Source organism: Geospiza fortis, unplaced genomic scaffold, assembly GCF_000277835.1.
Source record: "Geospiza fortis unplaced genomic scaffold, GeoFor_1.0 scaffold193, whole genome shotgun sequence".
NCBI classification, from domain to species: Eukaryota; Metazoa; Chordata; class Aves; order Passeriformes; family Thraupidae; genus Geospiza; species Geospiza fortis.
Genome location: NW_005054523.1, coordinates 300,104 through 327,668, shown reverse-complemented (window position 1 = coordinate 327,668; position 27,565 = coordinate 300,104). Strand labels below are relative to the sequence as shown.

General features: G+C 50.1%; 1 protein-coding gene across 1 annotated transcript in view; it reads right to left on the bottom strand.

Moving 5' to 3' along the window:
- Positions 1 to 20,131, bottom strand: part of GPD2 (glycerol-3-phosphate dehydrogenase 2) — a 35,575-nt gene extending 15,444 nt beyond the window's left edge. The window contains exons 1-5 of the mRNA XM_031063729.1: positions 20,024 to 20,131; positions 15,200 to 15,368; positions 13,253 to 13,377; positions 12,003 to 12,100; positions 10,942 to 11,105 (exon numbers count right to left, since the gene is read on the bottom strand). Of these exons, the coding sequence (XP_030919589.1) occupies positions 10,942 to 11,105; positions 12,003 to 12,100; positions 13,253 to 13,377; positions 15,200 to 15,368; positions 20,024 to 20,125 (658 nt within the window). The 5' untranslated portion in view covers positions 20,126 to 20,131. The remainder of the gene's footprint in view (positions 1 to 10,941; positions 11,106 to 12,002; positions 12,101 to 13,252; positions 13,378 to 15,199; positions 15,369 to 20,023) is intronic.
- Between the last annotated feature and the right edge of the window lie 7,434 nt (positions 20,132 to 27,565).

Below are 27,565 nucleotides of genomic sequence, written 5' to 3'. Positions count from 1 at the left end.
CCCACGGGCTGTGCCTGCCCCACACGGGGCTCTGACTGCCCCACACGGGGCTCTGACTGCCCCACACGGGCTGGGCCTGCCCCACACGGGCTGCGCCTGCCCCATGCTTGCCCCACACCGGCTGTGCCTGCCCCACACCTGCCTCACAGGGCTCTGACTGCCCCACACGGGCTGTGCCTGCTCCACACATGGGCTGGGCCTGCCCCACACGGGGCTGTGCCTGCCCCACACACACCAAGCCTCTTGCCGAGGGTCTGTACCGCTGCACTGAGCAGCACATAAACCATCCCTTCCAGCACACAAACCATCCCTGCCTTTCCTTTATCATCCTGCCCTAACTCGGTACCCACACCCAGGATTTTGACAATACAACTGGTATTAACCAACAAGTCCGATTACCAAGTGAACACATGACACTCTACATCCTAAACATCCTTTTAGAGACTCTGCCAAATTTAACTGGGTTTTTTTTTGGATATTCCTTTGAACTTCCCAACATACAACATAAAAGCAACCAAAAAAGAGAAATAAGTGGACAAGAATTAATGAAGGATTCTTAACACATATCATTAAAGATTTATTACTGAAATTCCCTCGTTAAAGAAAACCAAGAGAGAGGTGGAGGGACTGTGAGGGGAAGATGATTAATTACTCTGAAATACTGGTTTCACCTGAGACTTTTCCTATTTATTATTACACTGAAGTTGGAGGCCTGGATGCTGGCTGGAAAGAATTACTATACATTGAAGGGGCCAGGCTCTGTGTGTCCTGAATAATTAATTTCCAAGCAGGCTAAACTTCCTGAGGTTCACTTCCCCACCTGCTTGGACCACTGCTATCACGGACCATACTGGTAAAGTGATAAATTTGTAATAGATACTGTAGGTGATTTATGTTGCCAGCATTCCCAGCATTTAGTATAAATGGTTTATGTAAAGTTTGGTCCTTCGGATTCTGCCTGCGCAAATCTCCAACCCCCGTGCAAATCATCTGTTCCCAGCTAAAAGGGCAAAGTTATAAAGATGGGATCAATGGCCTCGCAAGCGCCACCTCCCCTCCCCAAACCCCTCATTCCAACCCAGCCCAGGCTGTGCAGTGCCATCCGTCTTCAGCAATGAGAAAAAAAGTTACACAAAGTGTGCAGAAACAGCAGCATGATAAAGCACCGATGAAGAAACAAACAGTAACTCCAATTCCACTCAGCAAACAATGCCCAGAATCAGCTGCAACAACGGAAGAACAGCAAAACAACTGAGCAAGATGTCAGGAAAAGTTGGGGATGCTCCATCACACGAGATGCACGAGAGGGAACAACCATCGGTCAGAGCTGGCAGGCAAAGCTTTCAGTAAATGCACGGGCCCTGCTGCTGCTGCCGTGGCAAGGAGGGATAAATGACCTTATGAGGTTCACCTCAAAGCTGCCCAGTTTCAGGCAGGGTTGGGAGAAGGTACAGCTCGTGTGCAGAGGGAGCACTGGGTGAAAAAGGGACAAAGGACAGCGACAAGCTGCGGTACAGCAGCTGTTCCAAGTAACAACAGGGATTCCAGAGGAACCCAGCGCTCAAGGGAGGACTGGATGTGGCACTCGGTGCTCTGGGCTGGTTGATGAGGTCACAGCTTGGACTGGATGCTCTCAGAGGGCTTTTCCAACATAAACGCTTCAGTGATTCTGTAATCCAGGAAGTGTTCCTAGCCTGAAGGCAAGGGCTCTCAGGAGCTCATTGCTCTGGAGACATCCCCCTTTCCCTGGGGCTGAACTGGGCCAGCCTGACCCACGGCACCACAGGCCTCAGCTGTCACGTGTCATGCAGCAGCCCCCCTCAGGCAGGGCCCCCAGACCCCAACCCTGCTGTGCCACTGGCACAAGGGGATCTGCTCCCTCCTTGCAGCAGGACCCCGGGGCCAGGGCGTTCAGACCCCCAGTCTGCTCCTGCCAGCAGGGCCCCAGTGGCACCGACACAAATGCCCCTCCTGTGGTGCCCTGGTGTGGGATTCATCACATTCAGCACGACCCCACTTCAGCCAATATTAGCTCTGGTCTATGGAGCCCTGACTGTTTAAATTTGGCGAGTTTGCCTCTTCCCAGATTTGTCACTTATTTGTCCAGAGCAAAAGCAATCCGGAGGAGCCAATCAGCAGAATAAATAATGTGAAAATGGGGAGCTTCTATAAAACTGAACTTCCAAGTAACAATTGTTTAGCAAGCCCCAAATCCAAAGGCTGCTCGGCGTTTTGTTGAGCCTCCCAATGCTCCTAAAGTCAGAGTGAGCTCAGGACACTCTCAGCACATGCCAGGATTTGGACCACTGTGCTCAAAACAACATTTTCCTCCTTTCTCTGAACCTCTCATCCATTTTCCCCTCATCATTATTCTGACGCAAGAACCCCCATGCTATTACTCACTCCTCAGCTGTCCAAAAGCAACTGAGTGCCCATGGAATGCATTTGCAGGCAGAGGACTGGGAAATAACCAGTTCCTGATTAACTACACGGCTAGAAAAACACACTGGCTTCAGATTGATGTGACCTACAGTGTGGAGTGTTTGAGTATTTCACAACATGAACAGCAGAGATCTGGAGAGGTCTGGGTTTGAAAGGAGTAAAGAGTGACTTCCCACCTTGGGAATTTATCATCTGTGGAGAACAACAGCGCAGTTTAGGACAGATGGGGTCACAGGATAGTGGTTTCATACTCAGAACAGCTGGGTTTTGCCTCTTTTTGTTTTTAAGGCCTGCCAACTGGCATGTGTGTATTCTCCCTAGATAATGACATTAAAATCCTGCACTTGAACAGAGAACCAGAATATTCAAATACATCAGCCAAAAAGTTATTTTCTAACAACAGAGTGGCTAAGCCAAATTAATTTGGCATCCTCTCCACAAGTGAGTATGCCCCTGAAGATCCCTTAAATCTCCTAAGTGTAGGCAACCCAGTGAAAAGGTAACTGTGGCATTCCCCATGAAGAGATGTTCACCAGTGCCCTGCCTGGAGAGGACGCTGCTGCTCCAGGGCTGGGTTTGAGCGTTTGTCCCTTGCACGGTGCCAGTTCTCACCTGCTGCATCCCAACAGAAGGCAGCCACAGCTCAGCATACTGGGAGAAGCCTCCCTGAGCCAACTGAGGAAACATGCTGAGCTCTCTGCAGCTCCTTGAGTAGTGCCTCTTGAAAATGGCGAGGAAAACTGAAAGAGTCATCCCTCCCTCATTTGCTGTTTTCACCTGCTGTAACATGGTGACAATGAAGAGATACTTTCATTTTTACTAAGGGCAGTCAACCCAGCTTTTCCCAAAACACTGGCCTAAGTGCTTTGACCAAATTAACACTGAACCCTCTCAGAAACCCCTCAACCCTGGAAGCCACACTGCTGAGGACATTTAGTGTGCAAAGACAGTTTGAGTAAGTCTATCCCACACCACGTTAAGCCCAACAGTGATGCCATTTGGTTTATAATTTCTTATTTTTGTGTAATTTGGGAGAATTCTATTTTCACTCCTTAGTAGCAAATGCTGTATTTCTCCACATCAGAACAGACAATGTTTCCGTTGGCACTCACAGGATCCTCCCCCAGAGTGCACACAGTGTACATTCAATTTTATTTTTATCAGAGCTGAGCCCCAGCCAGCAGGGAGTGGTACCAAAGCCCACAGACCAGAGAGATTTGTTTGGGACTGGTTCAGGAGCGTTGTGCGAAAACCAGAGCATGAATGAGGCACTCTGGCAGTTCTGGTATGTTCTGTCCTGTGTCACTCTGACAACTACCCCGTCACACCGATCCACAGAGCCCCAGACAGGCTGGGCATGAGAGGGACCTTAGAGCTCACCTGCCTACAGGTGTGTTCCTTACTGCAGCCCTGCACCAGGTAACTGCAGGCACACAACAAAGCAACACAGGAAACCAGATCCTTTCCTGTTCAAGGTTTTCTCTCTGTGTACCCACAAACCTGACCCCAGCCTCACCACACTGAAGGCTAGTGAGTGATGACACAATTATACATGTACATTAGATATATACAACTACACTAAGTCCCCAAGACTGTCCCTCTCCTATGGTTTTAAGGAAGTGCTTAATTGCACGAGCAGTTTTATTACAAGCATTAAGCAGGAGCCCAGGAGCTGTTGTGCATATGGAAAGGGTTAGATCCCAGTCAGGCACGATGAATCAGCTGCAGTGACTCAAGATCGTTCCAGACTCCTCTGTGCGAGAGCTCAGCGAGTTCTCCTCCCCAAACAAGCAGAGTAAGCTCAGGGGGAATGTCCCCTTTGACTCGTGAGTCACAAGTCAGAACAATGCCCTCAGACCTGAACTCTCCAGCTCTCTGAATCACAAGAAGCTGAAGTGGAATTTGCTGCAAACTCCCAGACTTTCTAGGCTGTGCAGCACTCGTGTCCTTGCTCCTGTCCTGCTCCAGGGGGACACGTTCTGACCCGGCTCCATCAGCTCCTTGCCCCCAGCAGCACAGTGACAGCACTCCCGGCTGTGCCTGCAGCTCAGGCAGAGCCCTGCCCTGCTGTGCCCTGGGCACCCGTGCTGCCACAGTGAGGTACAAGCAGGTGGGAAGGACGGTGAACAACTGAACATGCACTGGAAATAACCACAGCCCACATTTCAGCTCTCTAACACCTGCCCAAAGTGTGAGCTTGCATGGCAAGGGAAGCCTCCAGCCTTCTCACAGCTAAACTGATCCCAACAGATCCAAACTCAGATTTGACACATCCAGTTTAAATAACCCAGTAGTAGTCACCTTAATTTCTGACCTCTGCCATTTAGCACCAGCTCAGATCACAAAAGCTAAATCTCCCTACTCTTGGAATCACAGAATGGTTTGGGTTGGAAGTGACCTTAAAGCTTGTCCAATTCCACCCTCCTACCAGGGACCATTTCCACTATCCCAGCCAACCTGGCCTTGGACACATCCAGGGGCAGCCACAGCTTCTTTGGGCACCTGTGCCAGGGCCTCAACTCCCTCACAGAGCAGGATTTCTCCCTCATCTCCCACCTACACCTGCCCTCTGTCTGTTTAAAGCCAATGCCCCTGTTCCACTATGATTTATTCCAAATTCTGTAGTTATAAACAAAGCAAGACGCAAGCAAGAGGCAGAAAACCCATAAAATGTTTTTACAGAAGAAATCCCAATATCCTTCAAATGTCTGTCTGATCGAGTCTGCTGCCAAGTTACAGCACAGGAGCTAAAACTCCTACTGAAACTAAGATCCCAGAAAGCCACAAAAATAAGCCACAATATCCACCACATCCAGTGACAGACAAAATTTGGAATTCTGGCTCTGTGTGACTGCTTTATAATTACGTTGTTTCCCACTTCTTTTGTATCAGCCTTCAACTTGTCACTACACTGTGACTGCCGTGTCAGTGGCAGGAAAAGCACCGTGTTAAAATGAAACTAAACATTGTCACTGTCAGTTTATGGAAACAGCGCTAAAATGTCACCATGAGCGCCTGTCACAGCGGGGCCGCTGTGGCCGTGCCACCGCGCCAGGCAGGACCCGTGATGTCACCACAGCGCGCTGTGTCCCCACTGCCACCCACGGCTCCCAGGGGGAGAATCCCGTCAGGGTGAGCTCCCATCGGGCCAGCCGTGCTGGTTTCTAGCTCCCAACAAAGCGGTGATGGACGTATCAGCCACCGTGCGCTGAGCTCGGCCAGCCGCTGCTGTGCCATGCAGGAGAGCCCACCTGGGAACCACGCTGGCCAGAGGGAGGGAATGCCTGCGGGGACAGAGTGCCCTGCCACAGCAGAGAGAGCAGCCCCGCTCCCACAGATCACAGAGCCCACAGCAGCAAGGCTGGAACACACCTTCCAGACCACCCAGCACCACCATTATCTCCCCATAACCATGGCCCAAGTGCCACATCCAGATGGCTCCTGCACGCTGCCAGGGATGCTGGCTCCACCACTTCCACCGACAACTTACTACAATGCCTGGCCACTCCTGCAGTGAGAAGTTGTTTCTAACATTATTCTGATGCTCCCCTGGGCAGCTTGGGGCCAATTCCTCTGCTCCTGTCCCTTGTTCCCTGGGAGCAATGAAATGGGCAGGGATTCCATCGCCCACTTCCCCTCCCAAGGACACGTCCCACAGGGAGCAGCGCACCTGGCACCCCGTGACCCACTGCAGCTCCCACAAACAGCCCCTGCTCACAGCAGAGCTCCATCCCTTGCCCTGAAAGCCACGACACACCAGGGACCACGCAGATGTTTGTGCCACAATGAACAAGTAACGTCGTCTTGCTCAGGAATAATCTTAAATCTTTTTGGTAACACGATCTGAAGAATTATTCCCCGTTCACTTCTTAAGGGACACAAACCCCATCCTTTGCTTATACAAGCATTAAAAAAAAGAAAAGAGAGAGGCCCTGAATTCACCGGAATATTCATCATTTCCAACCTTAAACCCAGAGCGTACAAACAGATGAATCCGGCAAGTCAGAAAGCAAAGCCAATTTAATCTGTGGCTCCCCTGAGGTAAATGTAGTTCACAGTCCTGCCCCCACCCCAACCTCAGCCATAATCCCTGCTTCCTGGAGGTAAGAAAGCACTGGAGTGAGGAAAATTCTGCAGCAGGATATAATGATCCAAAATGACAGGGACAATAATGACAATGAATTTCATGTCTCCCAGCCATGAGCTGGGGATGCTTGACTGGGCTGACTCACACGATTAAATTGTTACAGGTACAGCAGGAGACGCAGTTATCATCCGGTGCTTTTGGGAAGGCGCCTGGGGCAGCGGGCAGGCAGCGCCCTTCTGTCGGGAGCAAAGGGCTCCTCCTGCAGCCACGCGGCTGCGCCCGCACCTCCGACAGAGGCAAAACTGGGTTAAACATGCAGCTGGTGCAGGCCATTGATTTTATCCCTTCTGAAAATGATAAAAGGGCCCTGGCGGGGAAAGCGCGGCGGGACCGGAGCGGCGAGGCACGGCGTGTGCCCGAGGGAGCTGGGCAGCTCTGGGAGCTGGGGCTGCCTGTCCGTGCCAGCACCAGCATCAGCACGGTGCAGAGCTCTGTGCTGGGCTCTCTGCATCTGCATCCCTGGGAGCTGGGGCTGCCTGTCTGTGCCAGCACCAGCATCAGCACGGTGCAGAGCTCTGTGCTGGGCTCTCTGCACCCCCGGGAGCTGGGGCTGCCTGTCTGTGCCAGCACCAGCACCAGCACCAGAATGCTCCAGAGGTCCATCCTGGGCTCTCTGCACCTGCACCCCTGGGAGCTGGTCCTACCTCTCCGTGCCAGCACCAGAATGCTCCAGAGCTCTGTGCTGGGTTCTCAGCCCCTTGCAGCCCCACACCCTGCAGGATTTCACGGGCAGCCCTGCGATGCAGAACGTCCTGGCACACAACAGGGCACAGACACACACCGAGTGATTCCCAGCTACACCATGGTCAGCGTGCCTGCAAGGCTTCTCTCTCCCACCCAGCCTCAGGCTGGAAACACCAGGAAATATGAGCAGCCGCGTGTTTAAATTCACCTATGGAAAGTCTGTTCAGTGACAAACTGTCAGAGTTTTTATATCCAGGGAAGGAAAACAGCCACAGAGTTGTCTGTAATACCCCTATTACAGCTCAACATCTCCAAATATCCATTTGTCAAACATGAATTATAAAGCTATAACATTTCATAATTCAGGACACACTCAAATCCTGGCAAAAATAGCTACAAGAGCCCAAATAAAAAAAAGCATTTATTCCATTTTTGACAGCTTAATGAATGCCCTACTCTTTTGCATTGATTTTTGTGTGTGTGTCTGCATGTGCTCGTGTGCCTGGGAAGGATTTCTCAGGGGGTTTGCTGTAAACAGGGAAAGTGAAATCCTCTGCCAAGGCTTTTTCTACTTTTAAATAACCCCCACATTAAAATATTTCAGCAGAGAATGCATGCAAAACTACTGAGAATGCAAAAAGCAAAAAAACAACTACTTACATCCCAGTAAACATACTGGAGATTTGTAGAACAAGACATTAAACAATCCAATACCTCAGTGTAGCAAGAGAGTCCCAGACACAGCATATGTTAATTTCTTCTTTCAGGAAATAACAGCAAATTCAGAAAGCACGGTCAGCAGAGCCCTAGAATCTTAAATTCAGGATTGATTCCAGAACACAGATTTTCCTTACCTACCTAAGGGCTCTTACAAGGCAAAATATGTTAAAGAAGCCTGCAAGCACCCAGAGACAGAAAAATAATGTATCATAAAGAGAACCATGCCACTTGGAATTGCTGAACACTTTACATTGACACACTCTGGCCAGCTGGATGCCTGCTTTAATGGTTTTCCTAGTTCTTATCATAATGAACTCTATATAATTTAAATGGAGATTAATTCTTCCATTTAAAGTGCTTTGGAACAATCCTGCCCGAGATCCTGAGCTCAGCCCAGCCTCTCCCTGTGCCTCCCCTCCAGTTCTCCCGCAGCCCTTAAGTGGATCTGACAGATCCCTGCTCAGATAGCAGCCGCCTTCTCCCCCCAAAATGTTGCCTTTTTGCTATTCAGGAGTATCCTAATACCAACAAATGCTAAATGCAGTCTGACATGTCCCCCTAAGAAACAAACTTGTAAGTTGTGGCTTCAAAGCAAACCTTGAATAAATAGGACACGTTGTGTACACCCCGGCTAACATCCAACATATGCTTTGGCTTCCTGATGCTCAGGCAGAGCAAGAATAGCCTCTGGACAAGGCTGTGATTTGCTCTTGCTGGTACTTCCAACGTTTATGATGTACCATTTCTTTGTGCCTGTATAAACAATTTAGAGGATGTAATGAAGACGACCCCGGCGCGGTTGGGAACGCAGCGTGCCCATGAATCATGGATGGCTGGAGGTGCCAGCGGCCCCACAGGGACCACACAAACACAGGGAGCCCTGGGCAGGGCTGCAGCACACCAAAATCAACCTGCACACGCAGTGTCTGCACCTCTTCCCCTCGGTGCTGGGGATCCACAGCTGTCATCATTAACAGCTCTCTTTGCAACAATTACAGGGACAAGGAATAAAGGAAAGTGAGGAAATAGGAGAAAACTGCATTGAACTGCACTTACGGTTAAGACATTCCATCCTTAAGGCCAATTTATCGATTTATTCTTTGGGGGAGAGAGAAGGGATGGACAGAGAAGAGAAAGATGTCACCTATTTTAAGACTTGTATTCTGCTTTGCCATTATTTAATACTCTATTTTATGACTAATCCTTCTGAAAGCACTAAAACAAGTTTAATTTCATCACCCCCTCCTCTACTTTCAGTTCCATTCCCTCTCCCTTTGTGCTCCATCCCTCTGGATTTAGGGTGTGAGAGCACATCATTAAAATTCAAGCACAATAATTTACAAGACCTAAAGGGAACTTGCTGAAATGCTGTGACTTAAAGCCCATTTCCTGTGGCCAGAACACAGGTTAATTGATCAGGACAAAGCAGTTCATGTGCCCCAGCCCCACGGGAGCCCGCCTGCCCCGGGGGCCACCCCAGAGCAGAGTGACACAGACAGGAGTGAGCTGAAACGTGGCCTGTTCACAACTGAATTAGCGCTCCCGCTGGACAGCAGTCCTCATTCTGCACTAGGTGCAGCCTCAGAACACTCACATGTGCATTATCCACTCACAAATTTCACCCCTGAGTCCTTCAAACCCATCTTACTCTTCAGGGAAACTGAGGCTTGGTGGAGCTTGGAGAGCTTTTAATTCAAAACAGCATTTCTTTCCGTGCTGCCTAAAACCGAGGATAACTAAGCTGTATCTTATCGAGAAAGCAAAATAAAGCAAGACAGACTTCCCCCCCCCTTTTTTTTCTATTTTACTCTTCCTTCCCAATACTGAGTGTGGGTTTGTTTCCCTCTGTTGGGATGGCACTAAAGCTCCAGGGACATCTCTCAGTCACTCGGAGCCCTGCCCTGCCTGTGTTTGCCATCAAAGCCCACCTGGCATCTTGATGTTGAATCTTCAGATTTACAGCACTGTTTAAAACAATTATTCATGTAAGAAACATGAAAACCAATTTTAAGGCTATCCTGAAAGATGTATCTTTGGGATGCTGGAGTAGTAAATAGCCACGATACAGCCAAATTATTTATTTAATCAGAAAAAACTTCACTAGATTATAAATAGATTTCAAGCTATAGTGCTCTTATGAGAAGTGTAATTACAGTTAAGAGAACCACTTCGTTCTTCTGGCAGGCTCCTGGGATCCCTTAAAACAAGCTAAGGAATAGCTCAGGATATGGAAAAAATAAACCTGAATTCCCTCTCTGTGCGCTGTGTATGGCAGGTCCTAGTGCTGGGTAAAACCCCGCCACATAATCCCACAACAAATTTTGCTACATTTGCAAATTTTGCTCTCATTTCCTCCAGACCTTAAAAATAAGATTAAAAAATGCTGCTTCTATCAGTAGTAAAATCAACTAAACACCAAGTCCATCCTTTAAATCCAACCCTCCTCTCAAACAAGAATCTGCACATACATATTCCCACACATACATATGAATTTTTAATTGATTTCCACGCTGCTGGGCTCTGTCTGAGACACCTGCAATGAACAACACGAGCTTTAGCCAGAAGCCTCACAAACCCCACTGGGGTCCAGTGTGGTTCCGGAGCTCTTCCCAGCGCAGAACCCTTTTGATGAGTTGTTCTAAAGGCAGTTCTACAAAGGGAAAAGAACTCCCTTTATAATCCACCTTGTGTGAAGACCTTTCTGCTGCCAAAAGGTCAGAAACCACATCTCCACCAGACCACTTTGACATTGCTCTACACCCACTAGCCAAGAAAAGCCATTGCATTTTCTCTTACATCCAGTAAGTTGCTGCTGTGAAAACATGACTTCTCTCCCAAACTAACAATTAGAAGGCAGGCTGCAGAGAGCCAGGGTACAATCTCCAGGCCCCCACTCGTGTTTGAAGCCCAAAGCCCAGGAGCCCAGAGCAGGCAGAGAGGCCACGCACCATCATAGTAGACAATGGCTCCCACCAGCTTGTCCCTGCGCAGCATGGGGAACAGCTCCAGGGCCCGGCTCTTGGTCAGCACATAGCTGCTCTTCAGGCACTGGCTGCCTGCCACCAGGTCATACAGCTTGATCCCAATCCAGTAGTATGGCAGCTGCCACCACCTGGGGGGAAACAGCACCGGCAAGTGAGAAAAGAGACAAATGAAGCATTTACAAGTGCGTGCACACTCTGCTACTGCAATACAGAACACAGAATGTTCTTACAGCAGTTCCTCCTTGTTCAGCATTGCAAGCTCGTGGCAACAAGACAATGTAAATACTCCAGACTTAGGTGTTGTTTGCCACTGTTTTCAACTGAGCTACTCCCTGCAGCGAGTCAAGCACATTCAAGGATTTATTTGCTCTAAAATCAGGATCTAAACGGGGCTGTTGTGCCTCTGTGTGAGATACTGGAGCTGTGTGCAAGCTGAGAGGATTCCCCCAAGGCAGGGTCTAAGGCCTCCTGCACAAACAGGACCACAATAAATGCAGGCAGCCACTGACCTACTCAAGCTCCAGCTCTTACAAGCCCCTCCCACTAAGACAGGAATAATAAAAAAGGGAATGATCTTAATAAAATTAAGTTCCTTCAGCAAAACCTCCCTGCTCTGAGCAGCCTGTTCCAGTGAGTAACTGCTCTTGCAGGCTGAAAACCCAACCCAAAGCACTGAGTGCCTTCCTCAGAGGAGAAGGAATCTGTTCTGTGCACACCCAACTGCCCTGTGCCCACAGGGACTGAACAGCACCTTGCTGGGAACACTGGGGGGACAGGGGTGAATAGCAAATACATCCTGGGAATGAGAGCTCTTGGCAGCTGTCCCTGTTGGGGTGCTGGAGGGCACTGAAGGGCTGCACCCCAGCATGTGCCCCCCGAAGCAGCAATTGCTGGCTGGGCACAGGAGAACTTTGTGCTTCTGCAGCCCAGCAACTTCCCCCAGAACAGCTTTTAGAAACCCCTCCCAGGCCAGGGTTTGCTTGTGAGAAGCCAAGGTAAAGGAGAGAAGGCACAGCAGAGCTTACTTGTAGATGGGGAGCATGATGGGCAGCGCACCTGAGAGGTGGGGCGCGCTCTGCAGCAGGTGTGCACGCTCCTCCAGAGCCTCCTTCACCATCCTGTACTGCAAAACACCAGCCAGGGTCAGTGCCACCCTCCTCCAGCCCTCCCTCACCACCCTGGAGTGCCAAACACCAGCCAAACCCAGCCAGGGTCAGTGCCACAGCAGCCAGCCCTGGCAGCAGGGCAAACACTCAATACCAGACTTTACCCAAGTATCAACACCTCCCACCATTGTCACTGGGCTTTCTCGCTGCGATCTGCTGAGAAATCCAAAGGTTAAGGGAAAGGATCCCCGATAAAATAAAGGGTTGGTAGTTTCATCTTGGTGTCCTGGCAGGACAATTCATAATTTTTCATTTGAACATAAAGCTCAACAAGCCACATTGCCCTAACAAGGGGCAGGAGGCACTTCAGGAGGGCGACGACTGATCCCACAGCACAGCTCCATGCCAATTCCCACAGCTCAACCCCATCCCAACTCCAAGCTGCAAATGCAGAAGGGTTCTCCAAACCAATCAATGTCCATCAATGTGGAGCTGTTCTTTGGCAGAAAAGGGGAGTTTCTCTATGTGGATAACTGCAGGGTTTGGATATTTCCCCTGAAAAGTCACCACTCCTGCAGCAGCATTTCAACCACTAAAACATACTTTGAGAGGCTCCAATGGAAAGACAATGTGATTCCTCAAAACAGGAATATCAGGCTTCCACCCACACAAGAATGCACAAAAGCATTTATAAACTCTCACTCATTTACCATATTTTCTTTCCCCATGCCAAAATAAATCACTCATTTACCATCTTTTTTCCCCTTATTCCAAAGTAAGTCGCTCATTTACAGTATTCTTCCCCATTCCAAATTAAATCACTCATTTACCATCTTTTCTCTCTCCAGACAATTCCAGAACAGGACAGCCACTCACTCCCCCCAGTTCATGACATTGCCTGTCTCTTTTAATTTTATTTTATTTCAAGCTCTTTTTGTTCTGGCATCAGCCCTGTCTCTGCCTGCCTTTCCCAAAACCCACAGCCTGCAAGGCATGGCAGTGACACTGCCCATCAAAGCTCCCCCAGAGAAGACACTTCCCATGCCCAGTGCCTGTGGAACACAACACTGGAATCCAGCACTGGAAAGCTCAAAAGGAGACTCAGCTCTAACTGGGACAGTGAAGTGTCTACCAGCAATTCTTGCTGAACAACCAGCACAAAAAATTACCTGCTCGAAATCCAACTTCATGATGGCCTTCTGGAGGTACCTCACTCCACCATGGATCAATTTAGTGCTCCTGCTGCTGGTCCCCGATGAGAAATCATCTCTTTCTAGAAGGGCTGTTTTTAGTCCTGTGTTACCAGAAAACCAAATTAACTTCTTAAATTACACAATTTGTATGTAATTCATTAAAGACACTTCTCTAGGGTAGAGACAATCACAAGAAAAATTACTCTGTACATGGATAAATTTGTATTCAAAGTGTAGTGCACTGTCTATATTGTAATGAAAAATTTTAGCCTTCTTCCTGAGGGAAAAGTCAAAGCAGAACTTAAACAGCAGCACATTAAAAGCTGGGTATTTCACAATGGAAAGGCATTACTGCACATTACGGGGCATGCTCCCCAGGGAAACGACAGCTTGGATGCATGGCAGGAACAGAGGGGCTCTGTGGACACTTTTAACCCTTTGCAGCAGGGAGCTCTACACCTCTTCAGCAACCATTTAAGTGGCATTCCAGAGAGGGAGACAACTGGCAGCTCTGCTTACTTGCAGTTTGCCTCAGAGGTGCCCAAACCCGTGGGGCACGCTTGGAATTCTGACATACACAGGAAACAGCCTTGTCAGCCTTAACCACTGAGTCCCTGGGGCTGGAAAAGACCTCCAGGATCACTGAGTCCAACCATGCTCCAGCCCTTCAATGTCCTTTTGCCTGAGGGACCCAGAACTGGACACAGCACTTGAGGGGCCTCAGCAGCGCCAACACTGAGATTTTAACACCTACGGGTCTCCCAAAACTTTTATGTGCTTAAAAAAATCTAATTATTACTGGTAACTTAGAAAGATCAGAGCAATTTATTTTTGTCAAATGTGACTGAAGATTAATGGACACAATCAGAAATAATTTGGTGAAGATTTATCAAACACACGAAAAGCAAAATTTGTTGTTAAGCGAAGCAAACACGATAAAAGAGCAAGTTCCATGAATGAACAGCAAAGAGACACAACTCATTAACCAAATGCCCGTGAATATTTCACACCTCAGAGACCTACTGATATAACCAGTACACCCAAGAAAAGGATAAACAGAGATTAACTGTAATAATTTCTGTCTGCTTTACAACTGCATTTTCTGCCAAAGCACAGCAGAGGCAGAAGTGAGAAGATCTTTGTCCTGTGTTATTAAATATAACAACCAGGCTGGAGTTTGGACTTCTCTCCTGTGCTCAGTCCCTACTGCTTTATCCATTTCATACTACCACACCTGCTGGATGAGCGTTTCCCAGCTCAAACTGAAAGGCTCTCCTGGGGTTTTGCCTCTGTTCCTGAGGTGCATGTCCAGGTTAAAGAGCCTGAGAGCTTCAGGGCTCTGTGCTGTGGCCAGTTTTCCAAAGGTGGGGAGACTGTGCTGCATGACCTTGTGATGGTGTTCACAGGGGTCCCAGGATGAGGGAGGAGACGAGGATCTGACTCCATGTTTCAGAAGGCTGATTGATTATTTTATGATATATATTATATTAAACTATACTAAAAGAATAGAAGAAAGGATTTCATCACAAGGCTGGCTAAGAATAGAAAAGGAAGGAATGATAACAAAGGCTTGTGTCTTGGACAGAGTGTGAGCCAGCTGGGCTGTGATTGGCCATTAATTAGAAACAACCACACGAGACCAATCCATATCCACCTGTTGCATTCCACAGCAGCAGATAATCATTGTTTACATTTTGTTCCTGAAGCTTCTTGGCTTCTGAGGAGAAAAAATCCTAAAGGAAGGCTTTTTCAGAAAATACCATGGCCACAGGACCTTCCCCAGGTCCTTCTGCCTTCTGAGACAGAGGTTTCCCAGCCAGGATAGCCAAGCCTCTACCTCGGGGTACTTTAGACAAGCCCCCAGAGAAGCCTGCTGCAGCCCAGGTGCCCCCAGGGAGCCCGCAGGGGAAGGCCAGCCCTCACCTCGGGTGGCTGCGTCCAGGGCACAGCCACAGCCCGTGGCTCCCCCGCCGATGACGAGCACGTCGAACTCCCCGCGGCACTGCAGCGCCACGAGCTGCTGCTCCCTCGTGGGGAGATGCTCCTTCCTCGCCGGAACAGCTTCTGCAGCCTGCACCTGCACCAAGGCACCCTGCAAAGGTGGAACACGGCCCATGAGGCCCCGGCTGTGTTCTGCACACACACCTGCGGGGACAGACACCCCCAAACACAGCCCCTTCTACAGCCACAAAGGTAAACTCACTTCTTCCCAGCCACTGCCCCCACTTGTAACAGTCATATTGTATTAAACACTGAGGAGCAAACAGTACCAAAAGCATAAAATGCTACCACACCTCTACTTCACCTTGCCCACCTCAATGTAACACTGCACTCAAGTGTTACTACCTGTATTCATTACTTCTGGGAACTCTCAAATGTTACAGGATGCTGTTATTATTTTAATAAACACTACAAAGGAAGCATTTTAATAAACAGACACATGGCTGGGCTCTGGGCTCTCCACCAAAAAATTCACCACAGCAAAGGACGCAGAGCTGAGGGTACATTTTACATGTCCTGCAGTGGAATTAATCCAAGCTCAAGTTTAATGAGGTTCAGGGGTGGTATGACTGTCAAACGTAGTGCCCTGAAACACCAAAGAAACTCTGATTTCACCTCCTTTTTGAGAAACTTCTAAGCAATGCAGTTGATGTCCTACAGCATGTTAAAATACAGCTTTAAAGTGACAAAGCTCAACAACGTGGCAGCTTCCAGACAAGTTCCCATTTTCCTGGAATGGCCCTGGGGATCTCTTTGGGCTGATATTCCCAGAGCCAATGCTGCTGTCTGTGCAGTGACTGGGGAGAGAAGGGCTGATGCTCAGTCACCTACCAGGGACCGTGGCTCAAGCGGGAAGGGTTTGAGCAGTCTCTGAAGGCTCTCTGCTCTTAACATCAACTTAAACTGACTTCTAAACGTTTCCAGACTTTCCTGAAAATTATAAACACTTTGAACACCAGAAAAACCTGTTTAACCCTAATTTAAGACCTAATTTAGGTGCAGTCTCCAGGCCAAATGGCAGACTTAACTATGCAGAATAGCTTCTGCCCAGATCTCCCAGACAGGAAAGAGCAGACTAATAAAAATTCAAGTGACAAACCACAGAAACTCCTTTCCAGCCAAGCACAAAAAGCCTCAGTTCAGATTATATGGTGCATGCAGCCTAAATATTTTTGTTCAGAATTATTTGCTCATTCCTCGGCAGTATCATGATTTAAATGCATTAGTTCTGTGTCCCTCTCTCTGCTATAGAGCTGAAAATAAAATCTAAAAACTAGTAGCCATGACTCAAGGAAGTGCATACTCCAAGGATAATTAATGGGCAGGTTCATCCTGCAGTCAGGGATGATATTGACTGTAATGCAAGCAGCTGATGAAAATCCCTCAGGACAGCAGCAGCCACCGTCACTGCCCCTGTGGTACAATGCAGTCCCTGGGGACAGGGGGGCTGGACACAGACTCCTCCACTCCATGCTGAGCATCTACTGAGGTGCTGGAGCTGCTGCAGGGCTGCAGCCCCTCTGCTCTGGGGCCAGGCTGGCAGAGCTGGGAATGAATGCTCCCCTGCAGAAGGGAAGGCTCCAGGCAGAGCTCAGAGCCCCTCCAGGGCCCAAAGGGTCTCAGGAGAGCTGGAGAGCGACTGGGGATAAGAAATAAAAAATAAGATTTATAAGAAATCCTGTTTTTTCCCAAGTGCGGTGATCCCTGTGGGATCAGCTCTGTCCCCCAGCCCATGTGGGGGAGCTGCAGTGCCCAGCTGTGCCCAGCTGCAAAGGCAGCAAACTCTGCTCACAGGCACAGCAGCCCTCACACAGAGCCCTCAAACACCGCCTGCAGCTCCTGAGGCACTCCGGGGCTGGGAGGACAGCTGGATCCTGATGGGCTTGGTGCTGACACACTGACATGTGCCTGCTGGCACAGATCACTGCAGCAGGGACAAAGTTTGAGAGCTTCAAAGAAACTCAGCTGCCACGTTATTCTCCTGGGCACGGAATTCTGCCCATCCCCACGTCCTCCTGCCTCTTGCCTTGCTCTCTCAGCGGCCCTGTCGGCTCCAGCACTGCCATAAAACTTTTATATCCCCCAAGTACAATAAAAGCATATAACAGAATCCCAGAAGGACTTGGCTTGGAAGGGACCTTAAAGGCCACCCTGGCACTGCCAGACAGCAGTGACAAGCAGGAAATTGGGAACACTAAAAACACCCTATCTTGCATGGGTTTTGGCTGATCAAGCTCAGTGACACGTGATCAACTTCCACGAGCTCTGGAGAAGGAAAATCCCCACCTCCAAATTTACTGTGCACTACATTTCCTGAGAAATTTCCAAGCATGCTACTCAACTTCAGGAAAATAACAGAACAGCAGAAAAGAGAGATTTGGAGTTCCAGAAATACTGGCATCAGGTGGGTTTGACTCCATGTCTAGGTTTGCTTTTAAACCCATTATTTACAACAAATGGCTCCTAGCAGAGCCCAGAGCAGAGTCCCCAGCATCCAGCCCCTGGTATAGCCAGAGTGTGGAGATTAGCCCTGGAATATAAGCAGAGTGATTAGTACCAGGAATTGATATAGATATGATGCATCTTGCTGTCAATTAAATGGGGAAGTGAAGAAAAGCTGCACACAGGGATTCCATCTGCAGTAACGTGATTAGTTTGGCAGTGAACAAGTGTGTTTACTGAAATAAGCAATTGCTGTTTATATCTACAATTTCTCAGGCAAGAGTTCCCTGAATGGTTTTGATTACGCTCTTAGTGAGAGGAATTTAGTTTGGCAGTTTGAATTTAATCATCAAGTTATAAAGTGATCTAGTAATCCATAATCCAGTGCTCTCGTTAATTTGCTACTGTAAATCTCCAGGTAGGTTTGCAGAGTCAAATTCATCATCCTTATTCATTTACACAAAAAAATACAGTAATTAGAACTCCCCAAAGCAGGCCCTGATGCACTATCATATTATCACACTATTGGATTCACCTTGCTGAGCAATTCCTACTGACCAACAACACACTCACACACCAGGAAGAGCAGGGTTGGGAAAGGACAGCAGAATCCTGCAACTCCAAACCAAAGCACTGCCTTTCCCCTCAGTGATCACGAGGGGAGAGGGGAAGGAAAAGCCACCAGTGGTCTCCAGTTGAACCTGGCATGTCCAAGAACACCCCATCTCACACCTGGCACCAGCCTGCTGAGGCTGATGCATTAAATAAAGGCCCAAAACCAGAATGCAGCAATGCAGTCAGGAAGCAGGAGGGTCTGTGTCCAGCTCTGTGTCCCCACCAGTGCTGGAAGTGCTGGTGAAGCAGCCAGCAAAGGCTCACTGTGCCACCTGGGCCGTGCAGGTGTCTGAGTGTTCGAGGCCAAATCACAGAACTCCAGAATGGCTTGGGTGGGAAGGGACCTTAAAGCTCATCCAGTGCCATGGCAGGGACATCTCCCACTGTCCAGGGTGCTCCAAGCCCTGTCCAGCCTGGCCTGGGGCACCTCCAGGGATGGGCTTTAAGGTTCCTTCCAATCCCTACTGTTCTGGGATTCGGTGACCCAATTCCAGTTGCATAGATGTGACCCAAAATGCCAGCAGATGTGTGTGTACAGAAAAATTAGCTGGGATAAAAGCACGAGTGGCTCTGTGATTTTGACTCCATGATCATGCTCTGTAAAACCCTGGGGTTTAATCTGTCTCTCAGTAGCCATCCATCCCCAGAGAAGGAAGAATTCCCTGAATTCTGGAGTACTGCAGACAACATGCAACAAGTGAGCTCTCCAGGTGACTTTTCCCTTCCAGCTCCTCTTATTTAGCAGTCCTAAAAGCTGCAGCTGCAATTTCTAACAGTAATGAAGCCAGGCTGTAAAACCCTGGGATAGAGACTCTGCAGAGAACATTTCCAGCTTGGAGCAAGGCAGGCAGCACGATGGGGAGCTCACTTGAAATGCTGGGGTTTATTTTCTGCAACAGTATCTGAAGCCATAAGAATCCTGCCTTATCCACTTCCCAGCCTGGCTCCCCAAACATGACTCATCTCATTCCCAGCTGCTCCTCCTCCTCCCCATAGAAACAGCCAGAAAAGGGATTTAAAGACCATTGTGGATGTGGGGTCATGGTGGCCTTGGCAGTGTTGGGGGAATGGTTGGACTGGGAGTCTCAGAGGAACCTGCCAGCCCTAGCAAGTCCATGGGGCAATGGTGAAGAAAGGAGCTCAAGAGCACAGGCACTCCAGCCCTGCTGGGAGGAGCAGATATCCAGGGAAATCTGTGTTCTCCAGCAGCAGGATGCAGTGCACAGACTGACATGGGATGTGCTGCTTTAGCTTTAGCTGGTGGCTCCAGCACCAGCCTGTCCTGCTGGGGGAGCTGACCCTGGCCATGCCCCTCAGCTGGGGCACAGCCCTGCAGGGACCCCAGGGCTGGGCTGTGCCCACCAGAGGCAGCAGGAGCCTGCCCTATCCCTGCCCTGGCACACATCCTGTCCCCAGCCCTAGGAACCCAGCGAGAGCTGGCACCAGCGCTGCGCTGAGCCTGGGATGTTCACAGGTAGTGCTGGTGGTTTCAATTCCACCTTCTCAGCTTGAAAACACTGTGCAGACAGTACTTTTCCTTCAGTCAGGTCTTTTCCACCCCTGCTGCAACTAAGTAAAGCCCCCAGTGGCAGCCAAAGGTCATTTTTTAAAACTAATTGTACAAGCCTGACATATGCTGTGACAGATTTTAAGTTTCCTATTTTATCAAAAATTGTAATTAATACTTACGTGTTTGTTTCTATGCTGAGAAAATTGAGAGAGGCCAAAAACTGTTGCTATGGCACCTCCTCCAATGAGAGCAGTTCCTTTCACTGCCTTCTGAAATGCCATTTTTTACTGGAAGAAAAGAAGATAAAAATTAATTGGCAGTTTTACCATGTCAGGATCTGGTACACGCAGAATAAACCATTTGAAGAAACTAATAACAATGTTGTGACAAGTTGAAATTTAGGGTAGCAATATCTTAATTAGAGATTTTCACTGCAATATTAGTAACTTCTAAACAAAGTCCAGACAGAGGCAAGCCAGAGTGCTCTGGTGTCTGCTGAGGAAGCTGAAGGATGAAAGAGTATTTAGATCAGAGTAGACAGACACACCCACAGCGACCCTGAGTGTGACAGGCACTGCCAATCCCACGGAAAGGCAGACCAGGACCAGCCTGTCTGCAGTGACAGTGCCACCAGCCCTCACCCCAACAGCAAAGCGGACGTGATGAGCTCCTCACCACCTCCTGCAGCTGCCTGCCCATCCCATCCCATCCCAGCCCTGCTCAGTCCCTGCTGCTGTGCAGGCAGAGCTGCCCAGAGCCAGCCCGTCCTACCCGGGCTGCAGCAGGAGCAGGGCCCGCAGCGAGAAGCAGCAGCACGCACAGGGACAGCGCTGAGTGGCACTTTGCACCCAGCTCAGAGGGCTTGAAACCAGCCCTATGTGGGTCAGGCAAATTCTTAATAGACCCAGTGTTCGGGTCCTGAATGACAAACGCGCACGGGGCTGACCGGAATGCTAAGCAGGCCCAGCCTGCACTGTCCTCCCCAGCATGTGGGGCTGGAGCGTGTCAGGGACAGCATACCTCCCACCTGGGAATCCCATCAGCACCCCGTGCCCCCCGTGCCCCCCTGGACTGGCCGCACTCCCCAGCAGTGCCCAGACAGTGATTTAGCACCAACAGGGCTCAAAGCAGGGCCAGACTGTGTGTGCAGCCCTGTGCCAGCCCTGCAGCACCAGCGCTCTCACCAGGCGCGGGGAGCAGCCCCGGGCCAGCAGCAGGGAGCCAGCTCCCCATGCCAGGCTGGGCATGGAAACATGTTCCCAGGCTGGAATGCCTCAAAGGAAGGAATTCCTGGCTGGGAGGGTGGGCAGCCCTGGCACAGGTACCCAGAGCAGCTGTGGCTGCCCCTGGATCCCTGGAGTGTCCCAGTCCAGGCTGGACATTGGGGCTTGGAGCACCTGGGACAGGGGAAGGTGTCCCTGCCCACGGAACAAGAGGAGTTCTGAAGTCCCTCCCAAGGCAAAGCTTGACCTAATTCCCTGAGCATTTGCCTGCAGCAGCACACTGAGCGTGGGGGAAATCCCCCACACCATTTCTGGGGCAGGCATTCGATGCAGAGCTGCTGTGTGTACAAACTGTGTAAGGGATCGTGTACAGAAGGCCAAGACTTGCGGCTTCCCACAGGTTTTTCCAAAGAGGAGCATTTATGCTCTTGGAGACTTCCACCATGACTGCCTTTCCTGCATCATATTTCCATTTACTTCTTACCATGGCTGCAAAAAAAAGATCAGCTTCATCTTTCCTTTGTGCCATGACAGGGAGTGAAAGAGAAAAGTGACAGACAAACCCCAGCAAAGAAAGCTCCTGGGAGGGAAGTTACTGTGGACATCTGGCCTCAAACACTACAGCACCTCTGTGAAAACAGAGAGGAAGACTATGCACAGTCACAAAGTTGGATCACAAGGTGGAATCCAGGAGAGCATAGGAATTGGAAGAGCAGCGGGAATATCCAGGAGAGCACAGGAGTTGAGGAGCAGCTGGAACGTCCAGGAGGGCACAGGAGGAGAGCACAGGAGTTGAAGAGCAGCTGGAACAGTCCCGTGGCCATCCCCACACTGAAGGAGCTCAGGCAGGCGTCGCTCCCACCCATCCGCTGCCATGGCACACAGACGGTGACAGGAGCACTGCACACCCCAGCCAGCACTGCGGGACACACACCTGTGCCCGAGGCTGCCAGGAGGCAGGAGTGACAGCTCTGCTGCCCAAGGAAGGCTGGTGGCAGTACTGCAGTGGTTCCACACCCCTCATGCAGCAGCAAAGGAGTCTCTGAGAGCCTGGAGCCCTCCAAGCGCCTGTGCCAGAACACAAAATCCAGGGAGCTGAAAAGGAACAAATCAGCATCTTCCAAGGAGCCGTGGCACACATCTGCAGAGATGCTGGCTGGCAGGAAGACAAAGGGAAGCGCGCCCTTTCCGTGCTGTATGAGCTCAGGAGGAAGGGTGATGGCTGAAGCACAATCCCTGCTCAGAACCAGGGTTCCTGCAAGCGCAGACACCACTCAGCCCTGCTTCTCGTCCCCTGCCTTGGACCTCTCCTGAGACTTCATTTGGGACACCAGGGACACACCTGCCAGTTCCAGCATTCCTTTCCATGGAATTTGCACAAGGTACACTAACCACTGACTAAGAAGCTCAGTGATTGTCACCTGAGCCCAGCCAGGTACAGCTGTTCCAGCTGAAGTGACATTAGACATGCCACGGGGCGCAGCTTTCCCACTTTCATCTCTAGCACCCAGAAAGGACTCGATGGCCCTGTGCAGAGGATTTCTGGCCTCAGGGCTCCCCACTCCTTGCCTGGCCCCTGGGCATGTTGCATTAGCTCTCCTCAGAGCTGGGAGCCGATTACAGGCAATTCTCCTGAGAAAGGAACTCTCCCAGCAGACCAGCTGCTCAAATTGCCACATCAATCTTGCTCACCATCCCTAAGAGAAGCTTATCCAGGAGAGAAAGGAAAATAGGCCTTAGCATAAGCCACTCTAGCACAAAGCCAGACAGGCATTCCAGCCAGACGGTGCTTGTACACCTGGAACAGCTCAATTGCATCCCAGGAAACGCGAGCCCGCATTGCTGAGGATGTGTTTGGATGAGGCTGGGTGAGCTCAGGGCACTGCAGGTGGGCAGAGCCCGGGCACCGCTGGCACCAGGCTGCCCCGGGCTCTGCCAGGGCACAGCACAGCTCTGGTTCTTCCCAAAGGAACGGCTCTGCAGGCAGCAAATGGCTCACAAGGCCTCCTCTGGAGAGGATGACCTGAACACTGCCTGGTGGCCCCAAGCCACAGGGAAAGGAGAGGCTCTGAACAGACGCTGGTGGGCTTCCCCCAGCTCTGTCCCAGACGGCTGAGGAAGGCTGCTGCCAGCTCTGGGCAGGATCCACCCCAGCGCAGATGAAAGGGGAAGGAATGCAGCCCATGTGGTTCCTACAGAGGCTGTACCAGGGAAGAGCCCACGCTCATAAATCCCTCCTCTTCTGGGAGCAGGTACTGAAACCTGACTCTCTTCAAGCTGAGATCAATAGCTTGTGACAGAAATGGGATTTTACTTTAATGAAAATTATAATAGCAACCAGCATGAAAAGCACTACAGTCAGAAATGTCATCTTTCCATCACGTAAATATTCTGAATCACCTTTAAAAGCGGCTCAGAGTGTTTCAGTGCTGTCAGTGCCATCTGACACAGTAAATCTTCATGTTAAGCCTTACCCTTGATTTCAATAGAAGCCATAAATGGCACCTTTGGACCCATGGCCTCACCTGGAGGGTGGGCTGAGGTCCCTGACAGGCTCTAGAACAAGCTGTGGCAGGAGCAGGAGCCCCTGGCTGGCGTGGGAAGAGCCAGGAGCACGTCACAAGGAGTAGCTACTGCATAGAGTGATCTGTCCAAGGAGTTCAATATCCCCAGGGAACAGTTCCCAGGAACAGCTGAGCACTGGTGAAGATTCAGAGGGACATGAGCTCAAACTGCTATTAAAGGATTCATGATAAGAAGAAATAGACTTTAAACTTGAAAGGACACAAAGGGGCAGGGAGAGCAGTCTACAGAAAATGGAAACTACACAAAAGATTTATCAGCACAAGTTCCTGCTTTCAATTTCCAAAAGTTAATACAAACCCTAGTCACAGTAGGAAGTCCTTGGTGCATTCCTTACCCATCAGTCACACTCACTTGGACTACAGCAGCATGGAACAGCCACTTGCAGAGAAGTGTCCCACTCCAGACCCAGGCTGGTGAGCAGCTCCCCGCCTCGGTGAGGTGCCCAGGGGACCCTCCCCAGGTATCCGACCCTGGACCTGCTGTGTCAAAGGCAAGGGCTCCACTTTGGCAGTCAATGCACTCCTGACACTGCTCCAACCCCAAAACCCCACAAGGCACCACTTACAGCCTGGGTTTTAAAGAAGGGATCTCAACAGCCATCCTCAGCAGATGCCTCTGCACAGCGCGTCCCACGTGACAAACCTCTGCCACCCGCAGCCCTCACCAGGCTGGCACAGCTCCTGGGAGCGGCTTGCCTTCCTCACTTCCCGTAATGCCCGGCCCAGCCAGCTGCCAGACTATTGTCTGGATGTTCCTGGGACTTGTGCAACCCACTCCCACCCGAGGCAGCCGGGGGCTGAAATGGGAGCACCACAACCGCCAGCGCTTCTCTGCTTGGGTTCAGGGCTGGGTCTGAGCACCCATGGCCAAAGCTGGGGCAAAGAATGAAAGGAGTGAGGGAAGGGGAGTGGCAGGGAGCTCAGCCCCAGGGCCAGGAGGATGAAGCAGGATGGGTACTGCAGCAGAAGCAGGGGGACAGATGGATGGAGGCCGCAGAGCTGTGCTGCAGCAGCGAGAGCCGCCCCGCGCTGCCATCAGACAGGCTCCGAGACACACAGCCCGGGAAACTGGGAGGAGAAACCCAATCTGTTCTGTTGGATAGCCGTGTGCCTTACGAGGCCATTACCATGGAATCCGGGCGCTTCGCATTCCATTGCAAAAGAACACGTCTAATAAAGTGAGTCACTCCATGCAGGGCTTAAAAATAGAAAACTTATAATCATCTCCACTACGGTTTGCATAACCTGCCATTGGCGCAGGAGCATTGTCTAATTCCTTCCTTCCCAAAGCTCCTCAGGTGAGTTTGGGACAATGAGAGGCGCAGACTGACGTCCCTCCGGCTGAGCTGAGTCCTGCTCTGCTCCTGCCTCTCCAAAGAGCTGCAGTCCTACCCTCGGCTGCCTGCAGCCCAGCTCTCATCCCTCTCAGGACTACTCAAGGTGGCCACGGTGGCCTAGCAGCAAGGCCAGCAAGTTCAATTCTGACTGCGGGTACTTTCAGCCTTTAAAGCCCTACTGGTCTGTTACACGCAGTTTCAGGGTGTGCCAATGCAGGAAGCGGCCAACTAACCAGAAAAGGGGATGTAACCAGAAAAGAGCCCAATTAGCACCCTCTTAACCAGGTCATCTAGCAAGCTGTCTCTCGTGTGCCTTTGAGAAGCTGGGAGTGGTTAATGTTACACGGGATGTCAGAGCAACTGAAGTAGCTGGAAAGGAACTGATTAAAGCTTAACCCAAGCCAAGCAAGGCAGATGTCTGGTGAGGCACAGCCCAAACACCCCAAGGAAGGGTTCCAGAGGGTCCCACCAGGGCTGACACAGCACGGCCACAGCCACCCTCCAGAGCCTGCCCTGGAGCCTCCCCGGTCACTCTGGGCTCTCAAAAACAAGGTAGACATTGCAATTGAAGTCATTATCCGAGACCACTTCTCCAGCCAAGCACAGGAACACAGCCTGCGATACCCATCCAGCTCACAGGGTCAGCCCACAGCCATGTAAGATCCTGCATGCAGGATTTAAACCCCCAACCCCCCCGGCCACCCTGTGCCGTAAGTGGAAGCCAAGCAGCACTTCACCATATGGGGAAAGTCCTTCCCACGCTCCAGCACAGGCAACCAGCTCGGCTCCCATGCCCAAAAGTGGCTGTAGCACTTGTCAGGCACAAAAATAAAGGAGAAACAAAGCAGAAAATAGGTATCCTATCCTCATTCCTCCTCTTGGTCCTACTGCTTCCAACTGCTTCATCTGCCTTCTGTAGTCAGACACCAAGATATTCCCACCCTGCTTTAGATGACGGAACCACTGCTGTGAACTCTGTCCCACAAGGAACAAACTTTTTTAGCTCCTCTTTCTGTCATCTGGTGTTCCGATTTTAGCCTAACCACTTCTTTTTCTGCTGCTTCATAACCCTCCCACTTACAGATGATGAGCGGAAAAGTCCTCTGTGTAAATCCCTCTTGGAATTTCAATAGCAATAGTCTTGCCACAGACAGTAGCAGGTCTCTGGGAATGAGGCAACACTGCAGACAGGGACGGCTGTAATCCCAAAAATTGTATCTAAAAACTAACAGGAATACAAAGAAATTCCAATGTCAACAGGTATTTTGAGCTTTCCCAGCATACACACACCACAATATATTTATCAAGTTCTAGATGAAAGTATTTCAATTCCCTCCTGTCCCATGGGAAGGAGCGGGAAGCCTGGTCTCCAGCCTGATCACTGACTAATGTGTGCAGGATGATTTCCATACTTTTGTGTTCTTGTGCCAATGTTGTTTTAACTTAAACTTCTCACGCAGTCATTCTTGCTTTCACTGTTGGTGGGGGTTAATATCAGCCATCAACCACGCACACAGCACAATGACTGTGAGCCAATAACTGCCACTAGAAAGAAATGCACTTGTCAGATACAGTTAATTTATAGCTGTTTCCCTTTTTTTTTATATATTCTTCATTCCCCTCATTTTTAATGTGGATATTGGAATAGACAGTCTGCCAGTTCAACTTGATCCCAAGGCTGGCACTTTATCCATGCTCTTCCTTCCGCTCCCTAGCCAAAGAGCGAAGCAGCAAGGGTTAGAAAAGAAGGTGTTTGCTTTTTACAAGACTGGACATATACCTGCACACACAATCAGGAACCTGCTCAAAAAATAGCTACTAACTAGGTGAATACTTAGGTGTGGCAAGGAAGTAGCCTAGTTTTATATCCTGGGATACAGATTGAGACCTGATAGCACATGCAAATCAAATCCTGGAGGAGGGGCCTGCGTTCAGAATCGCTCTGAAATCAGAACCAACGCTTCGTTTGAGAAGCTTTGCAAAGCAAATAAAAACAACCCAGTCCAAGACTTTGGACTCCATCCACAGGATCTGGCTGTGATTCGGGGTGAGTTCACCTGGAAACCCCTGGAGACAGAGCTACACGCTGGCTCGGGAACCTGGCCCAGAGAGAGCCTTTTAGGGATATGGAATGTTTCCAAAATCAATACTGTGATGTTGTGGAAGAGCTCTGATTACAAACTGTCTGTTACTTACGTAACAAAAGCTATTTCCTAAAGTGAAGCTTTTTGGAAGAAATGGGCTGCATCTACATTAGAGCTAATTAGTGGAGCTCTAGAGCCCAACAGCTGCTGCTGCAAACAGCTCTGTGGTCTCTGTGCCCTGCAGTGTTTACCCCAAGTGGCTCCAGTGATCCACAAGCACCCATGGAGCAGTGGAAGTGCAGGAATCCTTCCTTCCTTAAAGGGTGATCTACTTCTGTCCCACTTGCTTCAGCTTTCTTTCTGCACCCTTTAATTTTTATTTCACAGGATCCCCAGGATTACTGAGGTTGGGAAAAGCCTTCCCAGCCCATGGAGTCCCAGCTGTGCCCATGCCCAGAGCCCCGAGTGCCACCTCCAGAATTCCTGGGACAC